This window comes from Mesocricetus auratus, unplaced genomic scaffold (genome assembly GCF_017639785.1).
Source record: "Mesocricetus auratus isolate SY011 unplaced genomic scaffold, BCM_Maur_2.0 Super-Scaffold_100014, whole genome shotgun sequence".
Classification (NCBI taxonomy): domain Eukaryota; kingdom Metazoa; phylum Chordata; class Mammalia; order Rodentia; family Cricetidae; genus Mesocricetus; species Mesocricetus auratus.
In genome coordinates, this window is record NW_024429197.1 from 1693150 (window position 1) to 1709485 (window position 16336).

The 16336-nt window shown below is 47.1% G+C and overlaps 1 protein-coding gene across 2 annotated transcripts in view; it reads left to right on the top strand.

Moving 5' to 3' along the window:
- The first annotated feature begins 1916 nt into the window (after positions 1-1916).
- The window catches only part of Dnajc16 (DnaJ heat shock protein family (Hsp40) member C16), a 28947-nt gene continuing 14527 nt past the window's right edge, over positions 1917-16336 (top strand). The window contains exons 1-4 of one of the 2 annotated variants that reach the window (XM_040757491.1): positions 1917-2062; positions 3690-3874; positions 8553-8619; positions 10479-10812. In XM_040757491.1, the coding sequence (XP_040613425.1) occupies positions 3708-3874; positions 8553-8619; positions 10479-10812 (568 nt within the window). In that variant the 5' untranslated portion in view covers positions 1917-2062; positions 3690-3707. Of the gene's footprint in view, positions 2063-3689; positions 3875-8552; positions 8620-9573; positions 10033-10478; positions 10813-16336 lie in introns of those variants that run through there. The other variant, XM_040757492.1, reaches the window with a different exon arrangement.

Below are 16336 nucleotides of genomic sequence, written 5' to 3' on the forward strand. Positions count from 1 at the left end.
GGCCTCTGGTAGTGGGTCAGCATTCATCCCTAGTACACGAATGGACATGGGGAGCCCGTTGCACCTAGAGGGATACTCTCTCAGCATAGATACACGGAGGAGGGTCTAGACCCTGCTCCAAATGATATATATGACAGACTTTGAAGATTCCCGCATGGAAGGCCTCACCCTCCCTGGGGAGCAGAAAAGGGATGGGATGGGGGTCGATGGGTGGGCAGGGGAGGAGGGGAGGGAGAAGGAACTGGGATTGACATGTAAAACAAGCTTGTTTCTAATCTAAATTTTAAAAAATAGCAAAAAAGGAATTGCAAAAAAAAATTAGCTGAGCATTGTGCTAGCCATTTTACACTTCTTACGCTATTTATCCCTGCCAGGTTCCTGACGGGAACATAACTGTCACGTCTGCTGCGCGGCCTGTGTCCGAGAACGTGCGGAGGGTGTCGGGGATTGACAACACAGAGACTCGTTCAACGATGTAAAGAAAACTTTAAGCAGGCTCCAAAAAGGTTCAAGAAAACTTCCTAAGAAAGGCTCCCACCATAGAAGCTTCTGCTCTCTCCTCTACCCTGGCTGGTTCTGCTCTGACCCCAGAAACTGATCTGGGCGTGGCAGAAGAGGCGGTTAGTCTTTGGACAAGGTCGAGCTCAGGGTGGTTTCTGCGGGCAGGCCTTTTCCAGGAACTTAATGCCCCCAGGCATTGTATTGTTTTTAGTAAACATTGTCTTACAGCTGCCTACTCCCAGGCAGAAGGGGAAGTGGGTCTCTGCTCAAGGTCTGGTGTTCCCACACTTAACAGCAGCAGCAACAAATCTAGCATGATTGGTCTGTTGGGGCTGGTGCAGGAGCTAAACCCAAAACAACCAAAACAGCAAACCCTTAGGCATGGACGCAAGTAGAACTCAACGGTAGAGCGCTTGCCGGGCACTCATGCCCTCCTTTCATTCCCCACACGGGCGCGGGGTGTGGGGGTGAAGCAGTCCTTAGCTTCGTTTTCATTTTCATTTATTTTGCAAATATTCATTGGTCGATTGTACATGCCAAGGTCTGCTCTGTTACAATGCTGAACAAGTCAGGTTAAAAGATCCTACCAATGGGAGCTCACATTCCTGGGAAGAAGCAGGCGACAGACGATATGGAAGGAATAAATAAAAGACACAGTCGGGCATGGCAGTGCACTCGGGAGGCAGGAGGCAGGCGGGTCTCTGTAAATTGGAGGCCTACCGGTCCACCCGGCGAGGTCCTGGCCAGCCAAGGATACACAGTGAGACCCTGTCTCAAAAAAGAAACAACAAAGACCATATACTAGATTAATTGATAAAAGCAAATGACTACATAAGATGGCAACACGAGGCATGGAATAGAAAATACATCCCCAGAAACCTCGGTCACGGGCGCAAAAAAATGTCAACCTTATTCACCACCACACCCCCTTCCCAGTGTCTCAGTCTAGAACACTCTTGCGTTGATAAACAGAATTTGGAGTCTTGAATTCTAGGCTTTGGGCAAGTCTTTGGCCCCCTCGGAGTCTCAGTACATGGAGAGACGGACTAGAAAGAGTCCCTAAGGTCCGCTCAAACTCTGACGCTCTAGGATTCTATGAATAGGGTTAAAGTGAACTGGGACCAGCGACTGCGTCCCCGTCCTAGCAACTGTTGCTAGACGTAGGCCACCTTCTGGCAACCAGCGGAAACCCTTCCCGGGTTCCCGGAGGTCTTCCTGGCATCCCGTGATGCATAGCGACTCCGCCTCGCTAGGAGGCACGTTCTGGCCTCGCTGGTCAAGATCAAGCCTTCGCACCCAGCAGAAGAGCGCGCTCCGTCCCTATAGCAACCACGCCAGATCCACGTGCCTACGGCGAGTGGCTGCGGCCAAAAAGCTTGCCTAGTGCTAAGCCTAGCCTGCACTGTGCTGGGGGGGGGTCTTTAAGTGTCACGTGACCGCCCGCGCCTGAGCCCCGCCTCTTTCTCCTCCCCAGGTGCTCTGGTGTGGACTGGAAGCACCGGCCCCGGCGGATTCACTGGAGCACGGACGCTGCGGCCGGTTGGGCCGGTGCTCTTTCCCGGTAACTCCTTCCCGGCGTGACGCGCGGACGCGGCGGGGCCCGACAGGCTCGGTGATGTCCCGTCAGCTCCTCCGCGTCCCCAGCCCGTGCTGGGCCCTGGGGGACCCGAGAGCCGACAGGAACCGGGGCGGCGGGGGAGGGGGCCGCCTCCCGGAAGGTCGCGACCCGGGAGGGCGCCCGAGGCGGAGCTTAATCCTGCAGAACCTCCTGGGAGCTGCCACCGCCTGCCCTTGGGGACGCCGAGGGCTACCTGTTGTCCGGTGCGCCCCCAGCACTGAGACCGACCCCCTGGAATGTCAGCCAAAGAGCTACCCCACGGCCCCCAAACGAGGCTGGCACTCCACCCACCCTGCTTGTGGATTCTGCTTAGTAAACCCTTACCCACTTTACTCTTCCCCACCCTCGCCCATGAAGATCCCTCTAGGTGGTAGTGTTCGCTCCCACCCTGGCAGCAAGAGTACAGGGTTAGGTCCTAGAGTGGTGGTGGACAGACACCCCCCCCCCAATCTAATCCCACAGCCAGGTGAGCTCAAACAGGTTGTCTTAAGGGAGAAACTAGCTTGCCTGTAATTTTACTTAGCATGTGTGCAGTTCTAAACAGTGGCCAACTGTCTGTGAAAACTCCCAAACAGTGATTGTCTTGCATTTGTCAAAAATCCACCCTCCTGAGTAAGGTGTCAACCACTGAACCTTAACACTGTGAGATCAAGATAAACTCGTTCCATGAAAACTGTGTGTGGCATAAAAGAGCATAGCCCTGTGTCCAGCCTCACCACACCATCTCCTCATCAGCCAGCAAAGACTATTCCAAAACTCACATTGAGCTCACCCCTTCAGCTGAGTTGGAGTTTAAACATTTTAAAGCCATGCTGATTCAAGTCTTCCCTGTTAGTTCTCTTTAAAAGGAAAACTAAATTTCTTCTTAACCACTTTTTCCGTATCTGAAGTTTCCATGGTCAATAACCAAATTGCTAACTGGATTAAAGAATAGCTTTTCATTTTCTTGTTTGAATGAACATGGTGAAAAATAATAGCAGGCTTACTGAACATTACTGCACAGTTATTTTTAAAATGTTTTAGTTTCATATTTATTTAGTGCCCAGAAATGCCACAATGATCCCAGACTGTAATTTAGTACGTGATAAATTGGATGATGAGTTTACTTAATACTTAATAACTTTAAGTTTATTGTCAGGATAGATGAAATTGTGCACTTGAGATGTGGTCTCCTGATTATTCTGAATATATTCTCACAGTTGCTACTTATTTCAGCTCATTCATTTTCAGTAAGTTTCTGTTTTGACTTTTTCAAGAGAGGGTTTTTCTGTGTGTCCCTGGCTGTCCTGGAACTCTGCTCTGTAGACTAGATTAGCCTTCAGCTCAGCTGTCTCCCTGCCTCTGTCTCCTGAGTGCTAGGATTAGAGGTATGCTTGCACCAACACTGCCCAGCTTGTTTTTGTTTTTGTTTTAAGATAGGGTCAACTAGATTGACGAAATCCCATTTCTAAAAAAAACAAAAATTGTTTTTGTTTGATTCTTATCGTGATATCTTTATCTCCTCACCTAAAAAGTAAGACCGTCCAGGTTTCTGCCGGTGGAACTTAAAGCTACCTTTTAATCATTTCAGCTCTTGGAAGGAAGAGAGATGGAGGTGAAAAAGCTGAGCGTCTCCTGGCAGTTCTGGATAGTTCTCTTTCTGACCCTGCAAGGTCTGTCTGCGTTGGATTTTGACCCATACAGAGTCCTGGGTGTCAGCCGCACAGCCAGCCAGGCTGACATTAAAAAGGCGTATAAGAAGCTCGCCCGGGAATGGTATGTGAAACCAAGAATGGAAGTTTGACATAGGCTACGCAGTAGGCAGGTGCCTGAAGCCTGAATTACGATGGCTTGTCAGTTTCTGGGTTCAATATGTATAATGCTGTATAGAGTATTGGTGTTCAGCTAGCAGCCCATGTTCTGTCATCTCTAGTGATCACAAAGCCTGTGTTTACCTTGACACACACATCCTTCAAGAATACTATGGTTGGCCGGGCGTTGGTGGCGCACACCTTTGATCCCAGCACTCGGGAGGCAGAGGCAGGCGGATCTCTGTGTGTTCGAGGCTAGGCTGGACCGACAGCCTCCAAAACAGAGAAACCCTGTCTCGTAAAACCAAAAAAAAAAAAAAAAAAAGAATACTATGGTATAGAGCAGTCTTAGATGCTGCTGGGATATTTAATGCTAAAGTAAGAAGTAACTTTGAAGGCCATTAATCCCAGCACTCTGGAGGCAGAGTCAGGCAGCTCTCTGTGAGTTCCAGGCCTACCTGGTCTACAAAGCAAGTTGCATGACAGCTACATAGAGAAACCCTAACTCAAGAAACCAAGAAATAGAAGTAATCTTGATTTAAAAAAAAGTAATCAAAATGGACTTGATACCTTACACTTAGGCTCCCAGCACTTGGGAGGCAGAGGCAGGGGGCTCGCCCACCCCGAGTTGAGGACTGCCTGGGCTGCATGGCAAGCCCCAGGTCCACTAGAGCAAATAAGTCACCAACAGTGATAAGCTGTCTTTCTCGTGCCAGCTTATTCTGTTTTTTAAACAATAATTCTGCTTTTCAAAGATTTCATTTTCAGTTGTGTTTATATCCGAAGAAGCTGCTGGAGTCACAGGCAGTTGTGAGCTGCTCAATATGAAGGCTGGAACTGAACCCAGGTCCTCTGTGAGAGCAGCAAGTACTCTTAACCACTGAGCCATCTCTCCAGCCTCTGTAAATGCTATAGGGAACATACAGTTTGGTTCTCTAAATCTCTAAGCTTTAAACAAGTTTAGGATAAGTCCTTTGGCTTCCAATTTTAAAAGGAGACTCAAGAACCAAGCATATTTTGTGTATGTGTATGTATTTTTTTTTAAAAATCTTGAGAAAACTCTGTCTTGCTATGTAGCCTTGCCTGGCCTAGAACTGGCCATGTGGAGCAGGCTGGTGCTCAACTCACAGGGACCCCTGCCTCTCGGTCCCTGCCTCTCGCGAGTGTTATGTGTGCTCACGGCAAGTGTCAGGGTTTTACCTGTTTAATTCAGGCTTAGAATTAACAGAGGAGCAATAAGTGGTAAACTTATTTGGGGCATACTTCTCTCAGGACAGCTTTAGCCCAGCCAGAGAAGCACAAGTGTTAAGTAGCTGTGGAGAGAGGAACAGGCGTGCTATTATTGGGCACTTACTGCATGCATGCCTCTGGGGTTAGCCCATGAAAGAGATGTTTGAACCCGCTATACAAATGGAAAGATTGAAGCTCAGAGCTGGGAACCCTGCGTAGCCTTTGGCTTTGCAATCACTTGCTCATCTGTGCACGAGTAAGGTTGAGGGAGGCTGTGCTTTGGTGGGAATGAGTGTCCAGTTGGGTGGCCAACAAAGTCCCTTGAGCAGATGAGTCTGTAACCTTGCCTGACTCTAACTGGCATCATTCTTCCTGACTCAGCAGATATGGCTCCATTTTAAACTAGTGGTGAAGATCAGAGGTCATTTATAATGCTATGAATACGTATTTGGGGCTATATTCATATCACAAGGAGGTTGGATGCTGAAAACACCTTGTCGAACAGTGCATGGCCTCCTTCCAGCAATTCTTTGCCAAATTGGCTTTCAGTAATATTTCAGGGCTATGCCTCGCTGTGCGTACAGCAGATGACAACCTGCAGTTACTTCAGAAGTAACAGCCTTTAGACGGGGTATCTAGCGTTGCCTGGCACAATGCTAGCTTAAGGACATGGGACCTGCTGCAGTGCACAGCTGTGACTTCTCTATCATGTGCTTTAAAAGATGCTCTGCTGTTGGTTAAATGAACTGTCCTTTCCCTGCTGTTGGACTCTCTTGGAGTAATTCATGACCATACAAAGGAAGAGTTGGCTGTGTGCATTGAAATCGTATTTTACCTGAGTGTTTGTACCATCCTCCAGTCTTCTGCTGTTAGGGCCCTGGCAGTGTTTTCTCGCTTACTTTAGTCTGTGTCCCCTCTAGAGGGTTTCATAGAAACACTGAAAGTGCCATTATGATGCTGCTTGGCTTCCCGAACGTTCTGAGGGGGGAAGCAGTTAGCAGTCATACCATATTTGGCCAAGTACTTTCCTAAGTATTTCTTAGACCTCATAAAAAGTGTTACTTATTTGGTGAAACCATGTGAAATGACTGTTTCTTCTGTCAGTAAAACTGTATTTCTCACTCAAGAATTGTGTTATTGTGGGTGCTTTTATTTGCCATCTGTATTAGCAGAGTACCAAGGCCCCCCTAGGAGAAGCAGATTGGCATTACATGGCTTGCTCAGCCAAGGCGTATAAATCAATCCACCTCATTCTTAGCTGAAATGACTTCTTTGTGTCTTCATTTTTATTCCTTTAGAGGTCATGCTGACAGTCAGGTGAGCCCATGCACAGTATTTTCTTCACTATGAAATGGAAAGTTGCTTGGCAGGAGGCAGCTTATGAATTTCTCTCACTTCTGAACACAACACCAGACAGCACTTTCCTCGGGTTGAACTTCCCTTTTCCAACTACTTGCAACTCTGAGAGGTCCCCCACCTTTGGGAAAGTACTCCTTATCAGTTCAGACTGTTGGGCACCTTCTGAGGTTCTCGATAACCTTCTACCCAGCGCCACCGACACTGCCTCGCTCTCCTGCAAACCCCTCCTCCCTTGCTGCCCTGTGTAGCTTGGTTCCTCATGTCAGGTCAGCATGTGCAGGCTTGCACAGTTTTGTCCACTCTTCCTCTGACCATCCCGTCCCTAAGTCCTGCTGTTACCGTTGTGCCTGCCTACCTGACATTTACTTCTTAACCTCAGGGATATTTATGCGAGGATTCAGTGGATAAGGGCGAATAGTATCAAAGTTCACGTCACTTGAAGTTCTGTTTTTAGAGAGAGTGGAATATGAAATGTGAACCACTCAGACATTCCTGCTTGAATAAGTTTATAGAATTGTAGATTTTTCACTTTAAATGCATTTGATGTGTTGCCAGTCTTTTCTACTTCCCTGTGAATTGTTTTTCCAGAATGTTTGCTAGAAGAAATTTCATAAGGTTAGTGGATGTGATTATATAAAGAATAAATGAGAAAAAAAGAATAAATGGATCCAAGCTTGGTGGTGCATGCCTTTAATTCCAGTATGTGGTGGGCAGAAACAGGTAGATCTCAGTGAGCTTGAGGTCAGCTTGGTCCACAAAGAGTTCCAAGACAGTCAGGGTTACATAGAGGGACCCTATCTCAAAACAACAGCAAGGAATAAATGTGTCTGGTCGTGGTAGAACAGGCCTGTGATCCCAGCTCTCACGATGCTGAGGCAGGAGGATGAAGATTTTGAGGCTAGCCTGGGCTATATACCAAGCTTCTATGTCAAAGCCAAATAGAGTCTTTTCATATCATAACCAGTGAAAGTCTTTGTGAACGTCTGACCTCCATCTTAGAGGGCAGCAAGGAAGCAAATGTGGCTAGTTTCTGTACTCCAAGACCAAAAACAAAAAAAAATCCCCAAGACTGCCAGGGTGAGGTGGCCCACACCTGCAACCCCACACCTCAAGGTAGAAACAGGAGGCTCCGAGTTTATAACCAGCCTTGTCTCCAAAAACAGTTTTGGTCCCCAGAGATGACATTACTGCAGACATGAAAAGATACAGAATAGCATAGCTTCAAGTGGAGACAGCAAGTGCCAGCTAGTTCAGAGGTGAGCTGAAATAACCGTGCATGGACTTTTACCTTTCTCACAGCTTGTGAACACAGGACCTTGAAATGATTACCCACTTGTAGAGAGGGAAAAGGAGCCAGTCACAGGTAGAGTGGGATCGGCAGGGCAGTGGCAAAAACGGGGTCTGATCTGAGAGTGGGCGGGAGGCATGGGAGACTTACGACCGCAGCTTTGCCAGCACCCGTTGCCTTTGGTCAGGGGGAAAAATAAAAACAAAACACCTGCAAGACCAGCATGACACAGGGAGGGAACACTGCTGTCCAGGGACAGCATGAGTAACTGATTGAGCCTTGAGCCCGCTCGAGTCGTGCTTGGGATGAGGATGAGCACATGCATGTGTCACCTCTCCTCAGTGGCACGCTGCGGTGCTCTTGGTGCTTTGAGAATGTGCCCAGCTGGAGCATCTCAGAGGAAATTGACTGCGTTAAAGTTGCATTTATTTTGTGGTCATGTGAAACAACTGATTGTTTCTACCATGTATTTTAGGAAATGTCCTAACAAAACCACCTTCCCTTTGCTTCTGATGTTGTGAGTTATAAGTACAAGGTTATAAAATGATTATGCATAAAACATTCTCATCTCAGCCGGGCGTTGGTGGCGCACGCCTTTAATCCCAGCACTCGGGAGGCAGAGGCAGGCGGATCTCTGTGAGTTCGAGACCAGCCTGGACTACCAAGCGAGTTCCAGGACAGCCTCCAAAGCCACAGAGAAACCCTGTCTCGAAAAACCAAAAAAAAAAAAAAATTCTCATCTCACTGGCTGCCATCTGCATTTCAGGCATCCTGACAAAAACAAAGACCCTGGAGCAGAGGACAAGTTCATTCAGATCAGCAAGGCCTATGAGGTACGTGTCAGACGCTCTAGCACCTCCATTAACACCCAGAAAATGGGGTGGTGGAACTGGGGGGATGGCTCAGCATCTCAGCCTTGCAAGCAGGATCCGAAGTTTGGATCTGCAGAACCCACACAAAGGCTTATGGGCTTGGCAGTCCACCTGCAATTTCAGCACTCAGAAGGCTGAGAAAGGATCCCCAGGGCAGTTGGCTAGCTAAGCTAGCCTTAACTGAGAGCTCTGGGTTCAGTGGAGCAACTCTAGCTCAGTGAATAAGATAGTGACATCAGCTTTGGGCTTCCACAGCATGTGAGCTCACGTGCATGCAAACAGAAATGCAAACACATATACAAAGCAAAACAAAAGGAACCCAGGCCAAAGGTGGGTCAGTCCTATACCATCCCCTCAGCAGGGCACATTCCCCACACCCTGACCCAGTTTCCTCGTGATGTTACAGAAAATAGCTTGGCTCCCTCCAACATGTTGAAGCAGGTGCCTGAACATTTCAGCTCCTGGAAAGCCTGGCCCACTTTGAAAGCTTTAATTAGAATTGTGCAATTACCCGGAACAGATGTCTGTTATGATTGTAGAGACATAGGTTAAAGTATCACACACCAGTTTGCCTGGTTACGCAAGGTTACAAGTAACTTTAAAACACAAGATTTTTGGTAAGTCTCCAACGTGTCACCTTAAATAGCATGGCCTCAAATACATGTAAGCAGTGAGTCTCTGGCTGCCTGGTTTGTTAGTGTAATTTGCTTCATCAATAGTGCTTAGGCTGTACAGTGAGTGACTCATCACCCTAAAAAGAGTATCGAATTTTAGTCTTTAGAGTTAGCTTTCAGTAAAACAAAGTCAGTGGTGAAATGGCTCGGTGGGCAAGGGCACCTGCTGCCAAGCCTGAAGACCTGTGCCCAATCCCTGCGATCCAGTTGATGGAAAGAGAGAACTGACTCCTGCAAGGTGGCCTCTGACCTCCACACTTGTACCCGGCAGACATTAAGTAAACGTAAATGCAAAAAGGGAAGTCATCTCATGCATAAGGCACTGGACTCTACTCTTCTACTCTTTGGTACTTTTTAGTGTTCATGCATGCCATACTTTGGTCTAAATGATTTTAACTTCAAAGACACAGCCAGGGTAATGTTGTGTGATACATCCTAGTGATGTCGTTATGTTGGTCTTATTTGTTCTTGTTTACTAGTACTTACTGAAATCGTTGACAGCTTTAATGTTATCATGAGTGTGGAGATCTCAGCAGATAGAATTTGAGGGTTTTACTGTTTCTGTTTGGAGGTTTGAGATTAACTTATTTATTTTGTGTATGTGTGTGTTTTGTGGGCCTACATACTTCACAGTACCCGTGTAGAGGTCAGAGGAAAGCTTGCTTGAGTTGGCTCTCCTGCCTTGTGGATTCTAGGGATGGTAAGGTCATAATCTCCCCTTCCCTCCCCCTTCCTCTTCCCCTTGCTGGAGGCTGAACCCAGCATCCCTACTGTACATTTATCAAAATGTACTTCCTTCAGGCTGCTTATAGAAACATCACCTGGGGCCAGGCATTGGTGGCATATGCCTTTAATCCCAGCACTCAGGAGACAGAGGCAGGCGGATCTCTGTGAGTTCGAGGCCAGCCTGGTCTACAGAGCGAGTTCCAGGACAGCTTCCAAAACAATACAGAGAAACCCTGTCTCAAAAAAAGAAAAAAAAAAGAAACATCACCTGAGACTGGGGTGTGGCCCAGTGGTAAAGGGTTTGCCAAGGGTGGACAATGCCTGGCTTCAGTCCTTAGTCCTGGAAAAAGAGAAGAGAAAGGAAAGTCCTTTGGTAAACTACTTCCTCCTTTAGATTCCTTGCCTTCTGCTTGCTCGTAGATTCTGTCCAATGAGGAAAAGAGGACAAACTATGACCACTATGGCGATGCTGGGGAAAGCCAGGGCTACCAGAAGCAGCAGCGAGAGTACCGCTTCCGCCATTTCCATGAGAACTTTTATTTCGATGAGTCGTTTTTTCACTTCCCTTTCAATTCGGAGCGACGGGACTCAATTGATGAGAAGTACCTGTTGCACTTTTCACACTATGTGAATGAAGTGGTACCCGATAGCTTCAAGAAACCCTACCTCATTAAGATCACGTCAGATTGGTGCTTTAGCTGTATCCATATCGAGCCTGTCTGGAAAGAAGTGGTCCAGGAATTGGAAGGACTGGGTAAGTCATTTCCTCACTAGGATACACTTGTCATGCTGAGTGTCCACCCGCATCTCTATTTATGCTATATGTATGCAGTACACATGGAGACCAGAAGACCAGAGAGGGGATTAGATCCCCTGGAGCTGGAGTTAGAGGTGGCTGTGAGCACACACATAGCACGTGTGGAGTTCAGAGGACGACTTTCAGTTCTCTCCTTTCACTGTGTGGGTTCTGGGCATGGAACTCTGATCATCAGGCATGGCATCAGGGGTCAGATGTGAGCACGGAGGAGGGAACGCAAGGCGAGAGATGCAGGCAGTCAGCAGGAGCTGGAAAGGGCAGACAGACTGATTTCTCTCTGCAGCTTGCAAAGAAAGCAGCCCTGCCTGCTGACACCATGACTCGGCCTGTGGATAAACTGGACTCCTTGTCTCCAGAACTTTAAGATGAGAAATTGACATGGTGTGTGGTGGCTGTTACCATAGCCAAAGCAATCCCTGACACCATTGCTCCTGACAGATGGAAAATGTCAGCCAGGGATAAAGGAAGGTCATGTAAGACTCCCACCAGGGACCACTTGATGGTAGCATTATTGGAGGACTTGGTCTAAGAAGCCGCAAACTATTGGTTGGAAGTGAGGGGAATTCAAACTCAGGAATTGTCTACTTTTTCTGTTGTTATGGTTGTTTATTTTTATGAGACATGTTCTCTATGTAGCCCTGGCTGTCCTGAAACTTGCTATGTAGATCATTCTGGCCTTGAATTCACAGAGATCCACCTGCCTCTTCCTCCCAAATGCTATCATTAAAGGTGTGCACCACCACGCCTGGCAAAAGCTGTCCTTTTATCTCCACATTCATATCATAGTATGCATAGGTGCACATCTGTGTACACACACACACACACACACACCAGCAACAATGGTAACAGTTAAGTAACTGGGTGGAAAGCTGTCGAAGAAGACACCCAACATCAGCCTCTAGCATCCACATGTATAAGTGTTAATGAGTGCACACACACACACACACACACACAGAGGTAAGCAAGTGTCAAGTGTGACACTAGGAAAGCAGTTGGCTTCTTCCTGTCTCCTGCACAGCTTCATTGTGTGAAAAAAGAATTGGTTAGTCAGGTGGTGGCACACGCCTTTAATCTCAGCACTCGGCAGGCAGAGACAGCAGATTTCTGAGTCTACAGATCAAGTTCCAGGATAGCCAGGGCTACACAGAGAAACCCTTTCATGAAAAATAGACCAATGGTCCACTTTCATTGAGCACCTACTGTGTGCCCAGCTCTGGTGCTGGTGATATACCAGGACTCTGTCTTCCTTGGAGCCTTCATTCTAGAAGGGGAAGGCAGACTATAAATAATGAGCAGCGAAAGGCATGTGCACACTGTGCTGGAGAATGGGAGGCAGCAGTGGGGGCACAGTGGAGAGGTAGCATGTACCTGGTATGCTCACATGTACCTGGTATGCTCACATGTACCTAGTATGCTCAGGACCCTGAATGCAGTCCCCTGGAACCACTGTGGAAACAGGAACCTATGGAAAGAAAGGAAGTGAGTAGGTTTCGGGGAATGCTGCGTGTGGGGGACACAGCTTTAATATGAGCTGATATAAGCCTTCTGAGAAGCACTTGAAGTCAGTGAAGGGGTGAGCTACAGAGACACCAGTGTGTTAGCACCAAGGCCCCAAAGCTATAGATAGCATCCTTTTTCGATCTGGGCTGGAGCAAGCTAAGAACAAGGAGAAGGAAAAAGAAGATGGGACCAGGGACTACATCATGAAGAGTCCCATTGTCCTTTTTGTAGACTGTGGTTTGATTCCAAATAGAGTGAGTACTTGTTTGCAGCGTTTGGACAGAGGAGTAGTGTGATTCATGTAGAAGGAGCAATCTGGTGATGATGTTAAGAACAGACAACCACAGGAAAGAAAGACCACTTAGGAGGCCATTGCAGCAGCCAGCCAAGAAGGAAGAGGAAGCTGTGTGCACACCTATGATCCAGGCACCTAGGGAGCCAGGGGCAAGAGGATCAGGGTGTTCGGGGTCATCCTTGGCTATGTAGTAAGATGAGAGGAGGGGAAGAGGAAAAGGATTAGGGGAATGATGAAAAGCTGCTGCTTTGGCATCTTCTAAAGAGAGATCCGGGAGGCTCACAGCAGATTGGATGTGGGTGGGAGTCGTTTGGGCTGTGTGATGGGGGGAATGGATCTGCCGTGTTTGGAGTGGCAGAGGCAGTGGTGGAGCTCTGTGGGAGGAGACCAGGAGGGGTTCAGTGTCAGGTGCTTGACTCTCAAGTCTCCCAGACACCCTAGAGAAATGTGTCCTTATTGCCTGTTAATCTTGCACTTAATAGAGTAGCTGGCCCTCCAGACAAATGAAAGAACACAAGGAAGACACAGGTAATAGGGAAGCAGCTGTCCGGTGAAAGGACCCCACCTTATTGCCTGTATCTTTGTGCACACAAGGAAAAAGAAGGAACAGATAAACACCAACTACTAATAGGGCTCATATGGCTCTTGAGGGGTGTTAACTTACTTTTATCTACTCTTTTAAAAGTTGTGTGTTCGTTTGTTTAATTTTGTAGGTGTGTTTGTACATAGCATGTGTATGTAAAATGCCAGAGCATGTGTGAAGGTCAGAGAACAAATTCTGGAAACCAGTTGTTGCTTCACACCCTGTTTTCCACATTGTCTCTTAGTTCTCCCATGCTGTGTACTCCAGGATAGCTGGCCCACAGGCTTTTCAGCGATCCCGTCTCCCGTTTCTCCATAGCAATGCTGAAATTACAGATGCACACTACTACATCCAACACTTTACCTGGGTGCTGCCAATCTGAACTCATCACTAGACGTGGGTGGCAAGCCTTTTTACCCACTAAACCATCTCCTAGCGCCTTTTTTCACTTTGTACAGAATTTGTAGCCATGCTGGTGGCACACACCTTTAGTCCCAGCACTCAGGAGGCAGAGGCAGGTACATCTCTGTGAGTTTGAGGCCAGCTGGGCTACATAATAAGACTGTCTCAAAAGAGAGAGAGAGATAAAAGATAGAGTCAGTGGTGGTGGCGCACGCCTTTAATCCCAGCACTCTAGGGGCAGAGGCAGGCGGATCTCTGTGAGTTCAAGGCCTGGTCTACAGAGCAGGACAACCAGGACTATTAGGTAAAAAAACCTTGTCTCAAAATTACCCCCCCAAAAAAAGAAAAGAAAAATTATATTTTTTAATTCTTACAAATTATTATTAATTTCTGTGAATGGGTATTTTGCCTGCATGTATGACTGAGTTTTATTTGTTTGAAACAGGTGTGGTGATTTGAATAAGAATATCACCCATTGTAGGACCGTGGTGGCACACACCTATAATTCCAGCACACAGAAGGCAGAAGCAGGCAGATCTCTGCAAGTTTGAGGCCAACCTGGCCTACAAAGAGAGTAAACCCTGTTGAAAAGTTTCTACACCCCAATAAGCCTCTCTGCTGGTGCAACAATCCAAATCAAACCGAATTAGAAAAGGCCAGCGTTTAATGAATATAGCCTTCACTAATGGCCTTCCAGCCCCCTAAAGAGGAAGTGAGAAAGAAGGACCTGAAAACCAAGAGTCTGGTTTCTGGGGGGGCAGTTTAAATACCCTATGGGAGTGGTCTTGAGCATCTCTGGGGGAGAGGTCATCATTTAGTGGGCTTTCTGAGCTGCAACAGTGTTTGGAGAGAGATAGGGGAGGGAGGTTGGGTGGAACTTCACCAGAACATCCCAGACTCTAGGGTATATGGATGCCAGGGGCTGGGGTGAAGCTTCCACCTTAACACCTGTCTACTACAAAGAAACCCTGTCTTGAAAAAAACCAAAAAAAAAAAAAAAAAAGCATACATAGGTTTATATATTTGAATACGTAGTCATCAAGGAATCGCCTTGTTGGACGAAGTGTGTCACTGGGGGGGTGGAGGTTTCAGAAGCCCAAACCAGACCCAGTGGCCTCTCTTCCTGTTGCCTGTGGACCCCAATGTAAAACTCTCAGCCTCTTCTGAGCACTCTGTCTGCCTGCATGCTCCTTCCATGCTCCTTGTCATGACGGCAGTGGACTAAACCTCTGAAACTGTAAGCCAGCCCCAGTTAAATACTTTTCCTTTGTTTGTTTGTTTGTTTGTTTGTTTTGTTTTGTTTTGTTTGTTGAGACAGGGTTTCTCTGTATTGCTTTGGAGCCTGTCCTGGAACTCAATCTGTAGACCAGGCTGGCTTCAAACTCACAGATTCACCTGCCTCTGCCTTTCGAGTGCTGGGGTTAAAGACATGTGACACCAACGCCCAGCTAATACTTTTCCTTTGTAAGAGTTGCCATGGTCATGGTGTCTCTTCACAGCAATAGAACAGAGACTAAGACGCGGTCTCTTTATGTAGCATTGACTGGCATGGAACTTGATGCCTGACCTCAAACTCACAGAGGTCTATCTGCCTCTGCCTCCCAGTGCTGGAATTAAAAATGTACACCATCACCCAACCCAGTGTGTACGTGTATGCACCATATGTGTTCCTGGTACCTGAGGAGGCCATGAGGGTGTCTGATCCTCTGGAACTGGAGTGATAGACAGCTGTGAGTCACCGTGTGGATGCTGGGAATTGAACCTAGATCCCAGTGCAGCCAGTGCCCTTAACTTCTGAACCACCTCTCCAGCCTGAGAATTTGTAGTTTTTAAATTGTTTCTAATTGTGTGGGGGGTTCTGGAGGGGATTAAATGTGTCAGCAAGCATATGAGGGTCAGAGACAACTCTAGAGGTGGTTCTCTTCTTCTACCTTTCCATGGGTTCCAGGAGTCAAGCCCAGGTGGTTGGTCTCGTACAGCAAGCTCCTTTACCCACTGAGCCATCTCATGGACCCAAAGTATTTATTTTTCTGTATCTCAATAAAGTAAAGTGTATAAAAGGGAGATGTGTTTCCAAAGGTGAGAAAATGTGACCTTTTTCTGTTGCTAAGTCATAGGCCATGGTGCTGGGTGGGACACGGTTGCTGAGTCAGTGGCCGCTCAACTTGTGAATACATCTTTGTTTATGGGTAGGCCCATGATATACAGATTGTGCTCGCTCTCTCTCTCTGATTTATTTAGTGAGTGTGCATGCATGTGTATAGAAAAACTGCACAAAGGTCAGAGGGCAACCTGACAGTCAGTTCTCCTTTATTGGCTGAACCATCTTTCTAGCCCTCTTTTTTTCTTAAAACATTTCCTCATGACCTGCTCCCAGAATCAGAAATAACAGGCTTAAAAGATGTTGCGGGTTACAATTATTTGTAACTATTACCAGATTGTTCTATAGAAAAACTGACCAATCTGGAATTCTAACAGTGAAAGAATACTAAACAAGCTGTTAGAAAAATATCTACTCTATGGCTAGAGAGATGGCTCGGTGGTTAAAAGCCCTGACCGCTCTCTCAGAGGACCTGGGTTCAGTTCCCAGCACCCACAGGACAGCTCACAACTGCCTGTAACTCCAAGAGCTAACATCTTCACACAAACATACATGCAGGCAAAACACCAATGCTCATAAA